Here is a 14020-nt window from a genome sequence, read left to right on the forward strand (position 1 = left end):
ACCACACTCATAGCAAATATTATGAATGCCTTCATATTCAATATAGTAAACCGAATTCTGAACACAGAATTTAGACAAAAGAGGCTTAGCAAGATCGATATCGATACAGACCCTGTCAAACTTACCTCTTACTTCCCCAATGGTGGTTTTATCCACATGGTGAACTTTCCCCACAAGACCACCAATTTTATTAAGAAAGCTTTCATTATAGTACTCAATAGGTAAGCTTGGGAATCTTACCCAAGTTAGAATCCTATTAACAGAACAGTCATGAGGATTAAAATTAGGTACCCATGGCCTTAATGCCAGAACTTGATTAGAGATAATATACGGGCCACCATTAATAACAGCATTAAAGTCCTCCGTCCTGGTGAATTTGATGACATAATAGTCATTCTCTAAGTTAGTAATGGTGACTTTTCCTTTTTTTGCCCACTGCGCCTGGATTCTCTGGGCGAAATAATTGAAACTAATCCTTTTACCAAGCACAGTAACTATTAAAGCTAACTTCCATTTAGACCTGAGGGCGCGTTTATTCGCCGAGGATAGGCGAATCACAGGACATAATGGGTCATCCTGTTCTCCATTTTCACTATCAGAGTCAGAATAAACCTCCTCTGAATCCTCCTCAACAATTTCTTCGTCTAACACGGGTTCTTCCTCTACCACCCCCATCACTGTATCTCTCCAGGAGTTTTTCCCCAAACCTTTCTCATTAGAATTATTCTTTAAAGCGTCAATAAACGTCTTCGGAGCCAAATTCAAAATGGACGAGGAATCGGCAAGCGCCGCAATCTCCTGGAGTGCCGACCCGCCCTCCTGGACTGTCGGCCCACTCCCGCGGACTGTCGGCCTGCTCGCCTGGGCAATCCTGCTCGCCCTCCTGTTCATGCGCCTTGTCACCCTTCAACGCTACCCTCCCATCGCCAGTGGTATCACCGCTCTCCTGCCGCGCACTCCGCTCACGATCCATGCCCACCTCCTCCACGGCAGATCCACCGAAGCCCCCCCCCCCCCCCCCCCCGCAGATCCAGCCGCACCCTCAACCCGACAACCACCTTCCTCTTTCTCCCCCGCCAACCTTGCCGATCCGCCGAACCCCTTCCCTTCCTCTCTGTCCGCCCAGAAACGGCCACCAAGGCGCTCCCCCGACGCCGCCCTGGTTCGCTCCCTCTCCCTAGAGCGATCCCGCTCCTTCATCGGCACTTACACAAAGCAAATCAGACACAGACAGCACTCAATCGCCGGTCACACAAGGAGATCACACCAATCGCCCAGGAGACAAATTCGGATCTCTCACCGAAGTCTTACGTTAAGTTTTATTTTTTTACCTAAGATGAATATATACAAGTATAAGAATTTTGGTGTATATATACTACACAAACTTCATTAAAGCTATTTTGATTAAATTTAAAAACTTTTTATTTGTATAATTTAGGGGTAATTTTGCACTTTCATATGTAAAAATAAATAAAAAGGACTAACGAATTGAGTGAGGTATAATCTAAGGACTTTATAATAACATGATGGATCTACTAGTGAGTTATGTATGTCATAATTAAGTACAAAATTAGAATTAAGTCAAATCACCAACCTTAATTCTTAATATGTCATTATTCTCTATATATTATAATTTTACACCATAATTTAAGAAATCTAGGCTCTAGAATTTATAAATTAAAAGTCTAAAATATCCTTAAAATATATTAAAATTACTAATTTTACATAATCCAAAATTATGACTTGACATAGTTGTAAATAGTTATTAAAAGATGAATTTCTGTATAATTTTCCCTATTTTTAATAAGATCCATATACACAAGCCCAGACACCATCCTTAGGCCCAACACATACAGCCAGCTCGAATAACCAAGCCCATCAAATAACCAACCAGCAAAGGGAAAATGGGCTTTATAAAAAAATGGTTGTGTTTTGCTAATTTTAGAACACTGCTCTAATTTCCTCAAATCGGTCAGTATAAATCGGTTTAAGGATATTAATGTCAACAATAATACTCCAAACGAAACAATTTTAAATAAATTAAAATTAAATTACTATTTTGAAGCAATCATAAAAGTTTAATGACCAATGGTACATTTAAACCGCCAAAAGACAAAATTGTAAACCATCATTCTTAATTTTTCTCCCTTTTGTGCTTTTCTTTTTATACGCCATCCTCTATTTTCCCTAAGCTACTTCATATTTACTATTTAGGCCACTACGAGTAGAACCGTTCCATAAAACTATCACTCACATGTTTTTTTGAGGGGCACAAATTTTTTTCTTTAGAAAAATAAATAAATAATTATCTCGGTAATAAATAAAATAAATATGTTATTTATATACATGTCTACATTATCTCGGTAATAAATAATTTTTTAAATTATTTACATAATTTAAAATGGCATAGTACTCATAAAGTAACAGCTTTTTTTATTACAATATTTTTTTCCAAAAAGCTCAAATAGTTATATAAAAAAGAATTTACTTCAAAAAAAAAAAAAGATTTATGTAACCCATGTAAAACTTTTGACAGATAACGGGTATTGAGTGTTATCAGGCATCTCTATTGTTACTAGATACGCTCAATACCCATTATCGTATTGTTATACTCTCAATACCCATTAACATCTCTTTTGAATGTGTTATCAGGCATCTCTATCGTACGTAGCTAATCAACTTGCTTACCAACTTGCTGACGAACAATTCATAATTATTTAAAATTTTATTAATACTTGCCTATTTTAATTTTGAAACCTATAAAACTAAAAGTTATACAAAACAACGTTATTTTACATTTCTTTATCTAGAAATATTATTATTAAAAAAACAATCGAACCAAATTTACTTATGAACATATTTATAAACAGTATAATTAAATTCGTTCATGAACTTATTCATGTCGAACCGAATGAACTGAATGCTGAACCGTACAGCTCATTTACAGTCCTACCTCTATATAAACAATACTCAATATAATTAAATTTGTTCATGAACTTATTCATGTCGAACCAAATACCGAACCGCTTACAGCTCATTTACAGTCCTACCTCTATACAAACAATACTCATTCACATCAAGCTTTGGCTATCAGCTCACTAGAAAATAAACGAGCTCGAGCCAAGCTTCGAGCTTGTTGCCCAAAATCCTTTTTGAACTTGGTTTATTCAAAAAATTATCTAACCATAAATTATGAATAAATCGTTAATTATATTTATAAAATTTGCTCGCAAATAGCTCTTTAGATATTTGTAAACTAACACAAAACTATATAGTTTTTTACAAAACTAAAATTTGTTCATAAATATTCTAATCGAGCATGTTCACGAGCTTTCAAGCCGAGCTTTGGCCTGCTCAAGCTCGGCTCGTTTACAAACCGAGCCAGTAAATCATGCTCACAAGCGGCTCGTTTACAAAACGAGCCGAGCCGAGCCGAACACCGAGCGGCTCGGTTACAGCCCTATTTACAGTCCTATCTCTATACAAACAATACCCATTATCATCTCTAGACAAACACTTAAAATAAAATACCAACCTCATCCTGCAACACTACCACAGTTATCTGCCAAACCCATTGCTTTAATGCTATTAATAAAAAATGATGAGCCACATTAAATAGACATAGTTCATTAATGTTAATGTAATTCATACTAATTGCCTCATTTGCATTCAAGATTGTTCGACATCTAAGTAATCAACCATACAAATCAATAACCACAATCCTGGACTCTATTTCATATGTGAAATGAAAAATAATTCACAAAAAGAAGAATAAAATTACAAATCTATAATTAATTAACAGACAACCCAACCCATATTACATCTAAAAAAATTGCGGGATGGTCTCTTTTTTTTCTGTGGAAAAAGTGTTCTATTTCATCAATTTTCCCGACGACTAGTTTTAGAAAATATGCCAGAAGCTCAAAATTCCACGTGTCAACTTCTTCATCAGTATTAAATTTTTGCAGCCCCAAACAACACGTGAAAAAACGTGAAACTCCCAATCTGCTACAAAAGAGAAAACTAAGAGAGGTAAGGCTTCTATTAACAGGATAAAGGACTGCTACACTAATATAACTTATAATTGCAACTATAAAAAAAAAAACTCGGTTCACATAGCAGTTTTTTTATACGGCTAATGTGACTACAGAGAAACTATGACCTGTAAAAAGTACAAACATTTTAACTGAATCAAATGTTAATTTGGTAAGGACTATAGAGAAACTATGACCTGTAAAAAATACAAACATTTTAACTGAATCAAATGTTAATTTGGCAAGAAAGGGCTTATTATATGCAATTATAAATTGGTTCGAGCACACGAGTCAAATTGAAAGATCATGGACTCAATCAACAAAAATAACACAAGGCATATTTGGAAGTTCATATGCTGGCGAATCCAAGGAACCAAACTAACCACTATGTGGCTTGTGACCTATTATTTGGTCACTTTTGGTCCTGACATATCCAAATTTGTGAAATTCCACCCCAATTTGGATGCAGTTTTAACAAAACCGTTATCCCATTGACGCGTGGCAATATTTTGACACTTGGACTTGATAGATTTTAGTTTAGCAGGTGTCAAAATTATCTCCACATGTCAGGGGATAACAGTTCTTTCAAGTCTCCATCCAAATTTAGTGAAATTTTTACCAATTGGGATGATAGGTTAGGGGCCAAATGACAAAATTTTGGATAGGTCAGGAGCTAAATAATGCTTTAAACCAACTAAAATTCCCACATGGATCACAATTATCAACCTAGCACACAATTCAAGTTGCTTGAAAATGGCTAGCATATAAATAGTGGTGACTGCATCAAATAAAGCTGTAGATAATAATAGTACTGTAAACAATAAAACATACTGAGAGTGCCAGCGAACAACCTCATGGAAGTCTACTTGTTGTCTGGATGCCCCCTTTTAGCCTTCCGACGAGAATGACTGTGGTTAGAGTGTCGTGAATGTTTCTTCGTCTTTTTGCTGCAAAATTTAGGAGCAAAAAAAATCACACAAGCCTCAAATATTAGCTAAACTGACCAGAGGACAACAGTATGCATCATCAACTTGAACAATTAATTAATTGGATAATGAACAAACTTACCAGAAAATGGTAGAGAAAACCCTAAACAAAATGATAATAGGTAATGCCAGCAAAGCAGAAGCCTACAATATTAAGAGAAGCATAAATTAATTAGCTGTTCATTGCGGATAGATCACGGTGTTAAGTTTCTTTGCTAAAAAGTGTAGGCTAAAAAAAGAGGGGGTAAAATGCATATTTGAGCTCCTGGTCAATTCATTATTTATTGATTAAGCCCTAAATCTTTTAAATTGATACATTAAGCCCTTGATCAATTATCTTTTAACACAATAAGCGCCGGATCTTTTAAATGGATATATTAAACCCTTGATGAATTATTGTTTAACATATTAAGCCCCTATTAGACAGGCCATATATGTGAATAATTCAAACTAAAACTATCAGAATATCACTGTTCCTCTATAGTAAAATAGTTAAATTATTTAGAGTCACAATCTATATCTCAATTGATGCGTTAAAAAAGTGACATGCCGGCAGTTCCATCTGCGCTAAATGGAGTTTGAATCACACACATAACTGGATCATCCAAGATGGGCTTAATGTGCTAAACAAACAAATGAACAAGGGGTTAATGTCTCTATTTAAAAGATTAGGGGCTTAATGTGTTCAAAAACAATTGATCAGGGGCTTAATGTGTTCAAAAACAATTGATCAGGGGCTTAATGTGTCCATTTAAAAAACCAAGGACTTCATTAATAAAATTTAAATTGATCAGAGGCTTAAATGTTCGTTTTTCCAAAAAAAAAAAAAAAAAACAGATAATAGACAGCCATTAATCCATACCGCAAACCAGATGAACTCCTTAGTTGCAAGAGGTCTCGTTAGCTCATGCTTATGCAGGGTTTCTTGCACAGAGCCTTTCACCTTCAGAAAATATATTAACAATAGGCTTAGTTGCAACAAATATGATGCATGTGTGTATATATATCATATATTTATTTATTTTTGAAATATATATATATATATATAAACAAGTGAAGTTCTGACTTCGTTAACATACTCAATATCAATGTTATCAGAATTGGACAGGACATTAAACCGGATTTATAGTTGGGTCATGGGTCACTTGATTCAACCAAATGACTCGCATTGGTCAAACCAGATGACATAATAAAAATAAATAATATATATAGTTAATTTAAAACTATAAACCAGCTGTACATCATTTGGAAATTGGAATTATTTTTTTCAACTGCAACATAATAAGCTTTATGGATTCATCATCAACATGTTTCAGTCTGATTACAACAATGTCCGCATCAAGCTATTAGTATTTCAAAGTTAAGATTTTTATTATTTAGGTAGAAAGCAAAAGAGGGCGAGACTTGGCGCAACGGTAAAACGTTGTTGTCATGTGACCGAAGGTCACGGGTTCGAGTCTTAGGAGCGGCCTAAGGGCGGCCCGGTCGCACTACGCGTCCCCGCTGAGCGAGGGTCCGGGGAGGGGTCCCACCACAAGGGTGTACTGGGGGCAAGCCTTCCCCTGTACACCCTTGTGGTGACGCGTAATGCACCGGGCCGCCCTTTTAGGTAGAAAGCAAAAGGTCAGTGAATTATGAAAGTAACACACTTAAGATCCAAGGTTTTCCAAAAGTAGTGGTTGATCCGGGTTCTTAGGGTTGTTGAAGATTAACAAACCCAACATGACCACCCACACCGAAGGTTTGGCCGGTTTCCGGTCCAACAGTCGGACCGGCCAGTCCAGTCCGAGTCTGACAACACTGCTCAAAATAACATAACATAACAAAACTGATACATGAAAATGCCAGGAATTGCACCTGATTGTGGTAAGTGGTTGCTGACTCTAGAAATTTCCCATAAGCATGAACTGCCTGCTTTGTGTAGGGCTTCAGAGTCACCCTAACTTTCTCAACATGGGGTTTTGTGACTGTGACAACCTGATCAATGTACGGTTTACTGAATTTCTTGGCGTCCTGTTATATAATCATACATTTCAGATGCAGCTTAAGAAGACAGCAGATACATAAAAATATTTCATAAGTTAAATTGATACCTGAAAGTAAGGATCAACAGTTTCATGTGCTCTGATGATGTGTGGAGTTATGGTAGTCTTTGAGGTTTCATAAATTTCAACTGTTCTTGCAGTAATTGATTGCACATGTGGTTCAACACGACTTGCTATGACTAACCATTGTTCTTTCACAGCAGGGATATATTTCTTCAAGCAAAAGGACAAAGACAATCATTACATCCAATTTCAAAGATGCTTAAGCAATCAACCAGTTTTCCATAAAAGGGGAAAGCTTTGAGCAGAAAAGAACTAAAGTAATCCTTACCAAATAATAGTAATAATAAAGGTAAATTATTTATTCGTCTCTACGTTTTTACCTAACGCACTGTTTAGTCCTCTTATTTTAATAATACAACAGTTCAGTCCCTCAAATATTTGAATTATTAAACAGTTTGACTAAACTGTTGAATAGAACAAAAGTTAAGGACTAAACAGTGTGTTTGTTAGATAAAAATATAGGGACTAATAAATTATTTACCCTAATAATAATAATGTAATTGATGGTAAATACTCAGTACCATTATTCTTATAATTTAAGGCAACGTTTGTGTTCTCGTATCAGATTTTACTTGCAAGTAACATCTCAGTAACCTGACAGAAAGAACACTCAAACTACCTATCCACGATAAAACGAATGAGTGATCTCGTCAAGAATTGCAGAACAGAGAAAAAGAGCTTACAGTTTTAATCGTTTCAATATGGGGTTGGGCCAACTTCTCAGCACAGGCTTTTTTCTCCAAGGCCTAAAACACAATTTAATACTTCTCTTTAGCAAGAACATTTTGATAAGGGAAGCAAAATTATCCTTTAAACTTCGCACTCCAGTATGGAGTATATTTGAATACTAAACATTTCTCCACCAAAAATCTGAAGGAAAAATTTGAATCAACATGTTCAACCTGGACACACTACCTTCTGCTTAACCATTTCAAGGGCAGGCTTTCCATGCTCATCCCAATGTGCCTGCAATAAAGACAACAAAATGATAACCTCTTTCATGCCAGATAAGAAGCGTTTTTGTGTGTGGTTGCAGAACACCATTTAATCAATTTACCTGAAGATGAACAAATTGTCCAGCAAGCCAAGGAGGAAGCCATGCACCATGAACCTGAAAATATGTACAAACAAAACTATGCTGACTTCCTAATCCACATTTCATCACATAACAATTATGAGATCATGGTAATCTGTATTTTGTAGCAACACAGATACATAATTGACAATGCCATGGGCAGAAGTCAGGCAAAGCTTTCATGCTTAGGTTATTTCAAGTGGAAGCAATCTTCTAGTTGAGGCTTCACATATTCTCAGTAGGATGGGCATGCTTCAAAAATTCCACACATATATGCCAACAATTTCTCAGGAAAAAAAAGTTAAAGCAAAATGTCAATCTGTATTTTGTAGCAACACAGTTACATAATTGACAATGCCATGGGAAGAAGTCAGGCAAAGCATTCATGCTCAGGTTATTTCAAGTGAAAGCAATCTTCTAGTGCAAGCTTCACATATTCTCAGTAGTAGGATGGGCATGCTTCAAAAATTCCACACATATTTGCCAGCAATTTCTCAGGAAAAAGAGTTAAAGCAAAATGTCAATTCACAGTTTTGGATAACTTAATTACTTAAAGCAGAAAAATTTCTATCTGATTCTGAAAACCTGATACTTTCTGAAATTGTAGATGATGCCTTTAGCAGCAATGAAACAATTAGTACCCATTTCCTATATATGAGCTACAAGTTATTAGTATTCAATTTGACCAAATGATAAAATTGCAACAATTACTGCCACTAAGCTTAAATTGCTATAATTAAAAGCTCTGCATAGAGTTAAGTAAAAGGCTTGGACCTATAGACCATTTGGCTTGCAAAATTATTAATGGCCAAGCAATTTTAGAATGCTGCTCTATTCCTAATGCCAGCATCTTTACTCCTTTTTTTTTGGGTTTTTAACTGATACTTAACAAATGTTTAAGAAAAAACTAAAGCTAGACCAAAGTAGACAAAAATTCAAAAAGTCATTACTAATTGACCATATTATTCAGTTACCCTGAACCCCAGATTAAAACACTTGTGATCAGATAAAACATTTCCTAACTTAGCAAATAAACATTTAGACTAGTTTTAGGAGGTATAATTACAAAATGAAGGAATGCTTTATTAAAAAGAGAATTCAAGAACCCACAGATACGGTTTTCCCAAATTTTGCAACCAGAAGAAAACAGGAAAGTGGTAAGTCGAAGTTGAATCAAAATGTTACACATTTTTCGACAACAGTAGATAGGCTCTTTTGACAATGAAATGAAGCAAAAATAGCAGTTCAAAGAGGATGAGGAACATAGAAATGATGGAGAGGACAAGGAACTAAACCATGTTAACTTATACCTCTATTAGCTCTTTAGCTTTTGAAGTAGCTTCAAACTTTGCCTTCATCAATTCCTCCTACAAAAATAAGTGAAGATGAACAGCATATGAGAACCATTATCCAGAACTAAAAGCACAACAATAAGTAACATATACCTCAGCAATTTTAAGAGCTCGCTCTGTCTTGCGGAGTTTCGATTTCTGTTCATCACTAATCTTCTGAAGCTGTAAGACAAAATCATTGTGTATCAGTTAACACATAAAATAAAGGCAACCAATATCTAAAAGGCGGCCCGGTCGCACTACGCGTCCCCGCTGAGCGAGGGTCCGGGGAGGGGTCCCACCACAAGGGTGTACTGGGGGCAAGCCTTCCCCTGCCAATTTATTTGGCAAGAGGCCGCTCCTAAGACTCGAACCCGTGACATCTTGGTCACACGACAACAACGTTTACCGTTGCGCCAAGGCTCGGCAACCAATATCTAAAAATATACAAAATTAATCATTGCTATAATACCCACTGCATGATTAAACTGAATAGCAGAAGACAAAAGAAGGCATGTAGGCAAGTGCTAACAAAGACCAAATATGGATTTATCTGGCCATTACTATAATACCCACTGCATGATTAAACTGAATAGCAGAAGACAAAAAAAGGCATGTAGGCAAGTGCTAACAAAGACCAAATATGGATTTATCTGGCCAAAGAAACTCTCTTTTTTTAATCAATCAATACAAATCAAATTCTTCATAGCCTTCAATTAAGAAAAGAAAATAAGGACAAACAAAGCCATCTTTCATCTAAGACCACATCTTTTGCTCAACAATAAACAAGAACAAGAACATGAATTATTTATATGGGAAACAGCCTCAATAACTAACCATAATAAAGCATCAAATTTGATTAAAAGGATCCATATACCAGATTCAAACAAGATGACATAAAGGTTTAAGTACGCTTTGGACACTTAGTTAAGTTGCCATACAATCTGGTATAAACTAAAAGTGGGACACATATTTTAAAATTTGACATTATTGCTTCCATCCCCTTTTTGTGAGGAAGTGTTTGACTTCATTGCACTTCTCTATAACAAACCTCATAGCATACATGCATTCCTAGCCTCCAATCCTACCTAAGTACACTATTTTCAGTATAATTCAAGTCATCAAATAAGAGGGTTTTACCCAATTCAATGTAAAGAAAGGACATATGAAACTGTTGCCTTAAACTCAAAAATACAGTGAAATATATGATTATTATAATTCATTTATTCTAAGAAAAGTTATAACGATTATTTCAGTGATACTGTCAGCTAATGTCAAGTAGTAGTGGATAAAGAGGAAAATGAATTCCACTCACGGATATAACAATATTAGGAAACCACTAAAATCCTAATGAATTAGAAACTTACATTTTCAAGTTTTGAGTTCAGTTGAACAATCTTCTTTTCAGATTCACTGGCACGTGCTTCAAGGGTTTCTTTCTCCTTGAGTTGAATTTCTAAATCCTTGCTAATCTTTTCAACCTGCATCAAGAAAGTATGATTAAAAAATGCGCAACACTACTTTCAAATACTGCAGTTTGTCTGTCTAGAATTATTTCAACCTGCTTCTCCAGTTCACCGGCACGTGCATGAGCCTTTCCGACCTTCTCAGCAGCATCTAGTTTTCCCTGTTTTATTCAACAGAAGAACTGAAGTTCATATGGCATGTAATTTAGATAGCTAAAAGTAATGAAACAAGAAGAAAAACTGTTTTTGCTGCTTAGCAATAAAAGCAATAGAATATTCACCTGAAGCGAGGATATTTCACTCTCCAAGGACTTGATACTATTTGACTTATCTTGAATAGAATTCTCCTTCTGCCCTATTATCTCATCCTTGCTTTTTAACTCTCCGGTTTTCTCGTCAATTTGAGATTCTACAAGACAATTTTCAATTACACAATCAACATTATGCCATTAAATCACTTCATGCAAATCAATCCACGGTTGTAAAATAACTTTATAACTCAAGCAGGAATTAGTAAATATTTCCAGAAAGTTAAGAAAATTAATTACCAACAGATCAATTATACACATCCTGCTAATCTAACAATGTCACGCAGAAACTATAACAAATTACGAACATGAAATGAAAACATCATTAGCCTCTGAAGCTGTGGATAAATGTAATTTGAAAACGGAGCAACATTCCAAAGAATTCTACTCAATACGCATACAATATGAAATGAATAATTTCATGGAAAACCAAAAAATGAAAACAAATTATGAAACAAGGGATAGATCATGAGAAACCAACCGCAAATGCTAAATAAAACCAAAATAGTAGTAGAAGAAGGTAGGAAGTTAAGCTTGTACTAAAAATGAATCTAAAAGCAGAATTTCACAGTTCCACTTTGTTTCCAATTCAACGAAACAAACAATTTTCAGTTACACAAATCGACATTATACCATTAGGTCAATTCATGCAAATCAATCCACAGTTGTAAAATAACTTTACAACTCAAGCAGGAATTAGTAAACATTTCCAAAAAACTAAGAAATTAATTGTCTACAGATCAATTACACATATCCTGCTAACCTAACAATGCCAGGCAGTAACTATAACAAATTATGACAATCAAATGAACACATCATTAGTCACTGAAGCTGTGGATAAATGTAATTTGAAAACGGCGCAACATTCCGAAGAATTCTACTCAATATTCATACAATACGAAATGCCATAATTTAATGGAAAATAAAAACACGAACACAAATTACGAAACAAGGGATAGATCATGAGAAACCAACCGCAAATGCTAAATAAAACCAAAATAAGTGGCGAGGGCCTAAAATTGTGACAAATTAGTAGTAGAAGAAGGTGCGAAGTTGAGCTTTTACTAAAAAGGAATCTAAAAGCAGACTTTCACAGTTCCAATTTGTTCCAATTCAACGAAACAGACAATTTTCAATTACACAAATCGACATTATGCCATTAGGTCAATTAATGCAAATCAATCCACAGTTGTAAAATAACTTTATAACTCAAGCAGGAATTAGTAAACATTTCCAAAAAATTAAGAAAATTAATATTCTACAGATCCTTAAGGAATTTAAAAGCAGACTTTCACGGTTCCAATTTGTTTCAAAACAAGGGATACATATCCTGCTAATGTAACAGTGTCAGGCAGAAACTATAACCAACGAAATTATAACAAATTAGGAAAATGAAATGAACACAGCATTAACCTCTGAAGCTGTGGATAAATGTAATTTGAAAACGGCACAACATTCCGAAGAATTCTACTCAATACCCATACGGTATGAAATGACATAATTTCACGGAAAACCAGAAAATGGAGACAAATTACGAAACAAGGCATAGATCATGAGAAATCAACCGCAAATGCTAAATAAAACCAAAATATGAAACAATAAAGTGGCGGGCGCTTAAAATTGTGAAAAAATAGTAGTAAAAGTAGGTAAGAAGTTAGGCCTCTACTAAAAAGGAATCTAAAAGCAGACTTTCACAGTTCCAATTTGTTTCCAATTCAACGAAACAGACAATTTTCAATTACACAAATCGTCATTATGCCATTAGGTCAATTCACGCAAATCAATCCACAGTTGTAAAATAACTTTATAACTCAAGCATCCAAAAAATTAAGAAAATTAATTGTCTACAGATCAATTATACATATCGTAACCTAACAATGTCAGGCAGAAACTATAACAAATTATGACAAAGAAATGAACACATAATTAGCCGATAGATCATGAGAAACCAACCGCAAATGCTAAATAATACCAAAATAAGTGGCGAGGGCTTAAAATTGTGACAAATTAGTAGTAAGAGAAGGTGCGAAGTTAAGCCTCTAGTAAAAAGGAATATAAAAGCAGACTTTCAGAGTTCAAATTCATTTCCAATTCAAGGAAACAGACTATGTAAAACAGAAATTATTAACAAATAAAGCATAGCAGAGTGACGAACCGAGAGCATAGATCTTAGACTTCAGTTGGTCAAGTTCGATCTTCAAAGCAGATGAATCAACGCCGTCTGATCGAGTGAGTTGATCATCAGCCGGAACTGAACCATCGGCCAAAGCGGCGGAGAAAACTAGGGAAAGAAAGAGAGATAAAACGGCGAGTTTCGAGGCCGCCATGAATCAGCCAGAGAAACTCAGTAATGGAGAAGAAATAAAGAAAGGTAGAGAGGAAAGAAAATATATTGGGGGGTTGAATGTCTGTATCGGTGAGGTTGCTGAATCTGATTTAATTAATTGTTTAATATTAGAAAAATATTTATATTTCTGCAAGATTCAAAACGTGAGCCGGACTGGAGTATTTATTTTTTATGTAAAATACAGGTGAACCGACACGTGTCGGTGACAATGCTTGAAAGGGAAGTGGAAGTAATAAAGGGGGTGGACAGGTGGCGGTTAGTGTTGGTGATTACTATTACTAGTCAAGATTGATTAGCTATCGTTCCTCTAGTCGTTTTTATGAAAATTGAATTTAGTGTTTGAAATTCGGAATTATAAGGGTTAA

The 14020-nt window shown here is 35.3% G+C and overlaps 1 protein-coding gene across 4 annotated transcripts; it reads right to left on the reverse strand.

Annotated features, from left to right (window-relative positions):
* Positions 1-3629: 3629 nt before the first annotated feature.
* LOC136202461 (uncharacterized) lies at positions 3630-13746 on the reverse strand. Of its 4 annotated transcripts, none has more exons than XM_065993098.1 (15): positions 13464-13746; positions 11282-11409; positions 11096-11161; positions 10902-11015; positions 9649-9717; positions 9514-9570; positions 8186-8239; positions 8044-8094; positions 7812-7874; positions 7114-7278; positions 6878-7033; positions 5883-5963; positions 5103-5164; positions 4886-4981; positions 3630-4005 (listed from the first exon to the last, which is right to left on the reverse strand). In XM_065993098.1, the coding sequence occupies exons 1-14, from the start codon at positions 13633-13635 to the stop codon at positions 4897-4899; spliced, it is 1323 nt and encodes a 440-aa protein (XP_065849170.1). In that variant the 5' UTR covers positions 13636-13746; the 3' UTR covers positions 3630-4005; positions 4886-4896. The 4 variants fall into 4 exon arrangements, with proteins under 4 accessions (XP_065849170.1, XP_065849174.1, XP_065849173.1 ...); XM_065993102.1 differs by having other exon boundaries at positions 3630-4008; XM_065993101.1 differs by having other exon boundaries at positions 4866-4981.
* Positions 13747-14020: the final 274 nt, after the last annotated feature.

Source organism: Euphorbia lathyris, chromosome 8 (genome assembly GCF_963576675.1).
Source record: "Euphorbia lathyris chromosome 8, ddEupLath1.1, whole genome shotgun sequence".
Lineage (NCBI taxonomy): Eukaryota > Viridiplantae > Streptophyta > Magnoliopsida > Malpighiales > Euphorbiaceae > Euphorbia > Euphorbia lathyris.

What these genes read in the sequence shown, in the direction of transcription:
- LOC136202461 (XM_065993098.1), bottom strand. Translation starts at nt 13,635, where the DNA reads ATGGCGGCCTCGAAACTCGCCGTTTTATCTCTCTTTCTTTCCCTAGTT. An exon ending in GTCTAAGATCTATGCTCTCG is followed by an intron (nt 11,410 to 13,463) that starts GTTCGTCACTCT and finishes ATTGTCTTGTAG; the next exon opens with AATCTCAAATTGACGAGAAA. An exon ending in CAACCACTTACCACAATCAG is followed by an intron (nt 5,964 to 6,877) that starts GTGCAATTCCTG and finishes TATTTTCTGAAG; the next exon opens with GTGAAAGGCTCTGTGCAAGA.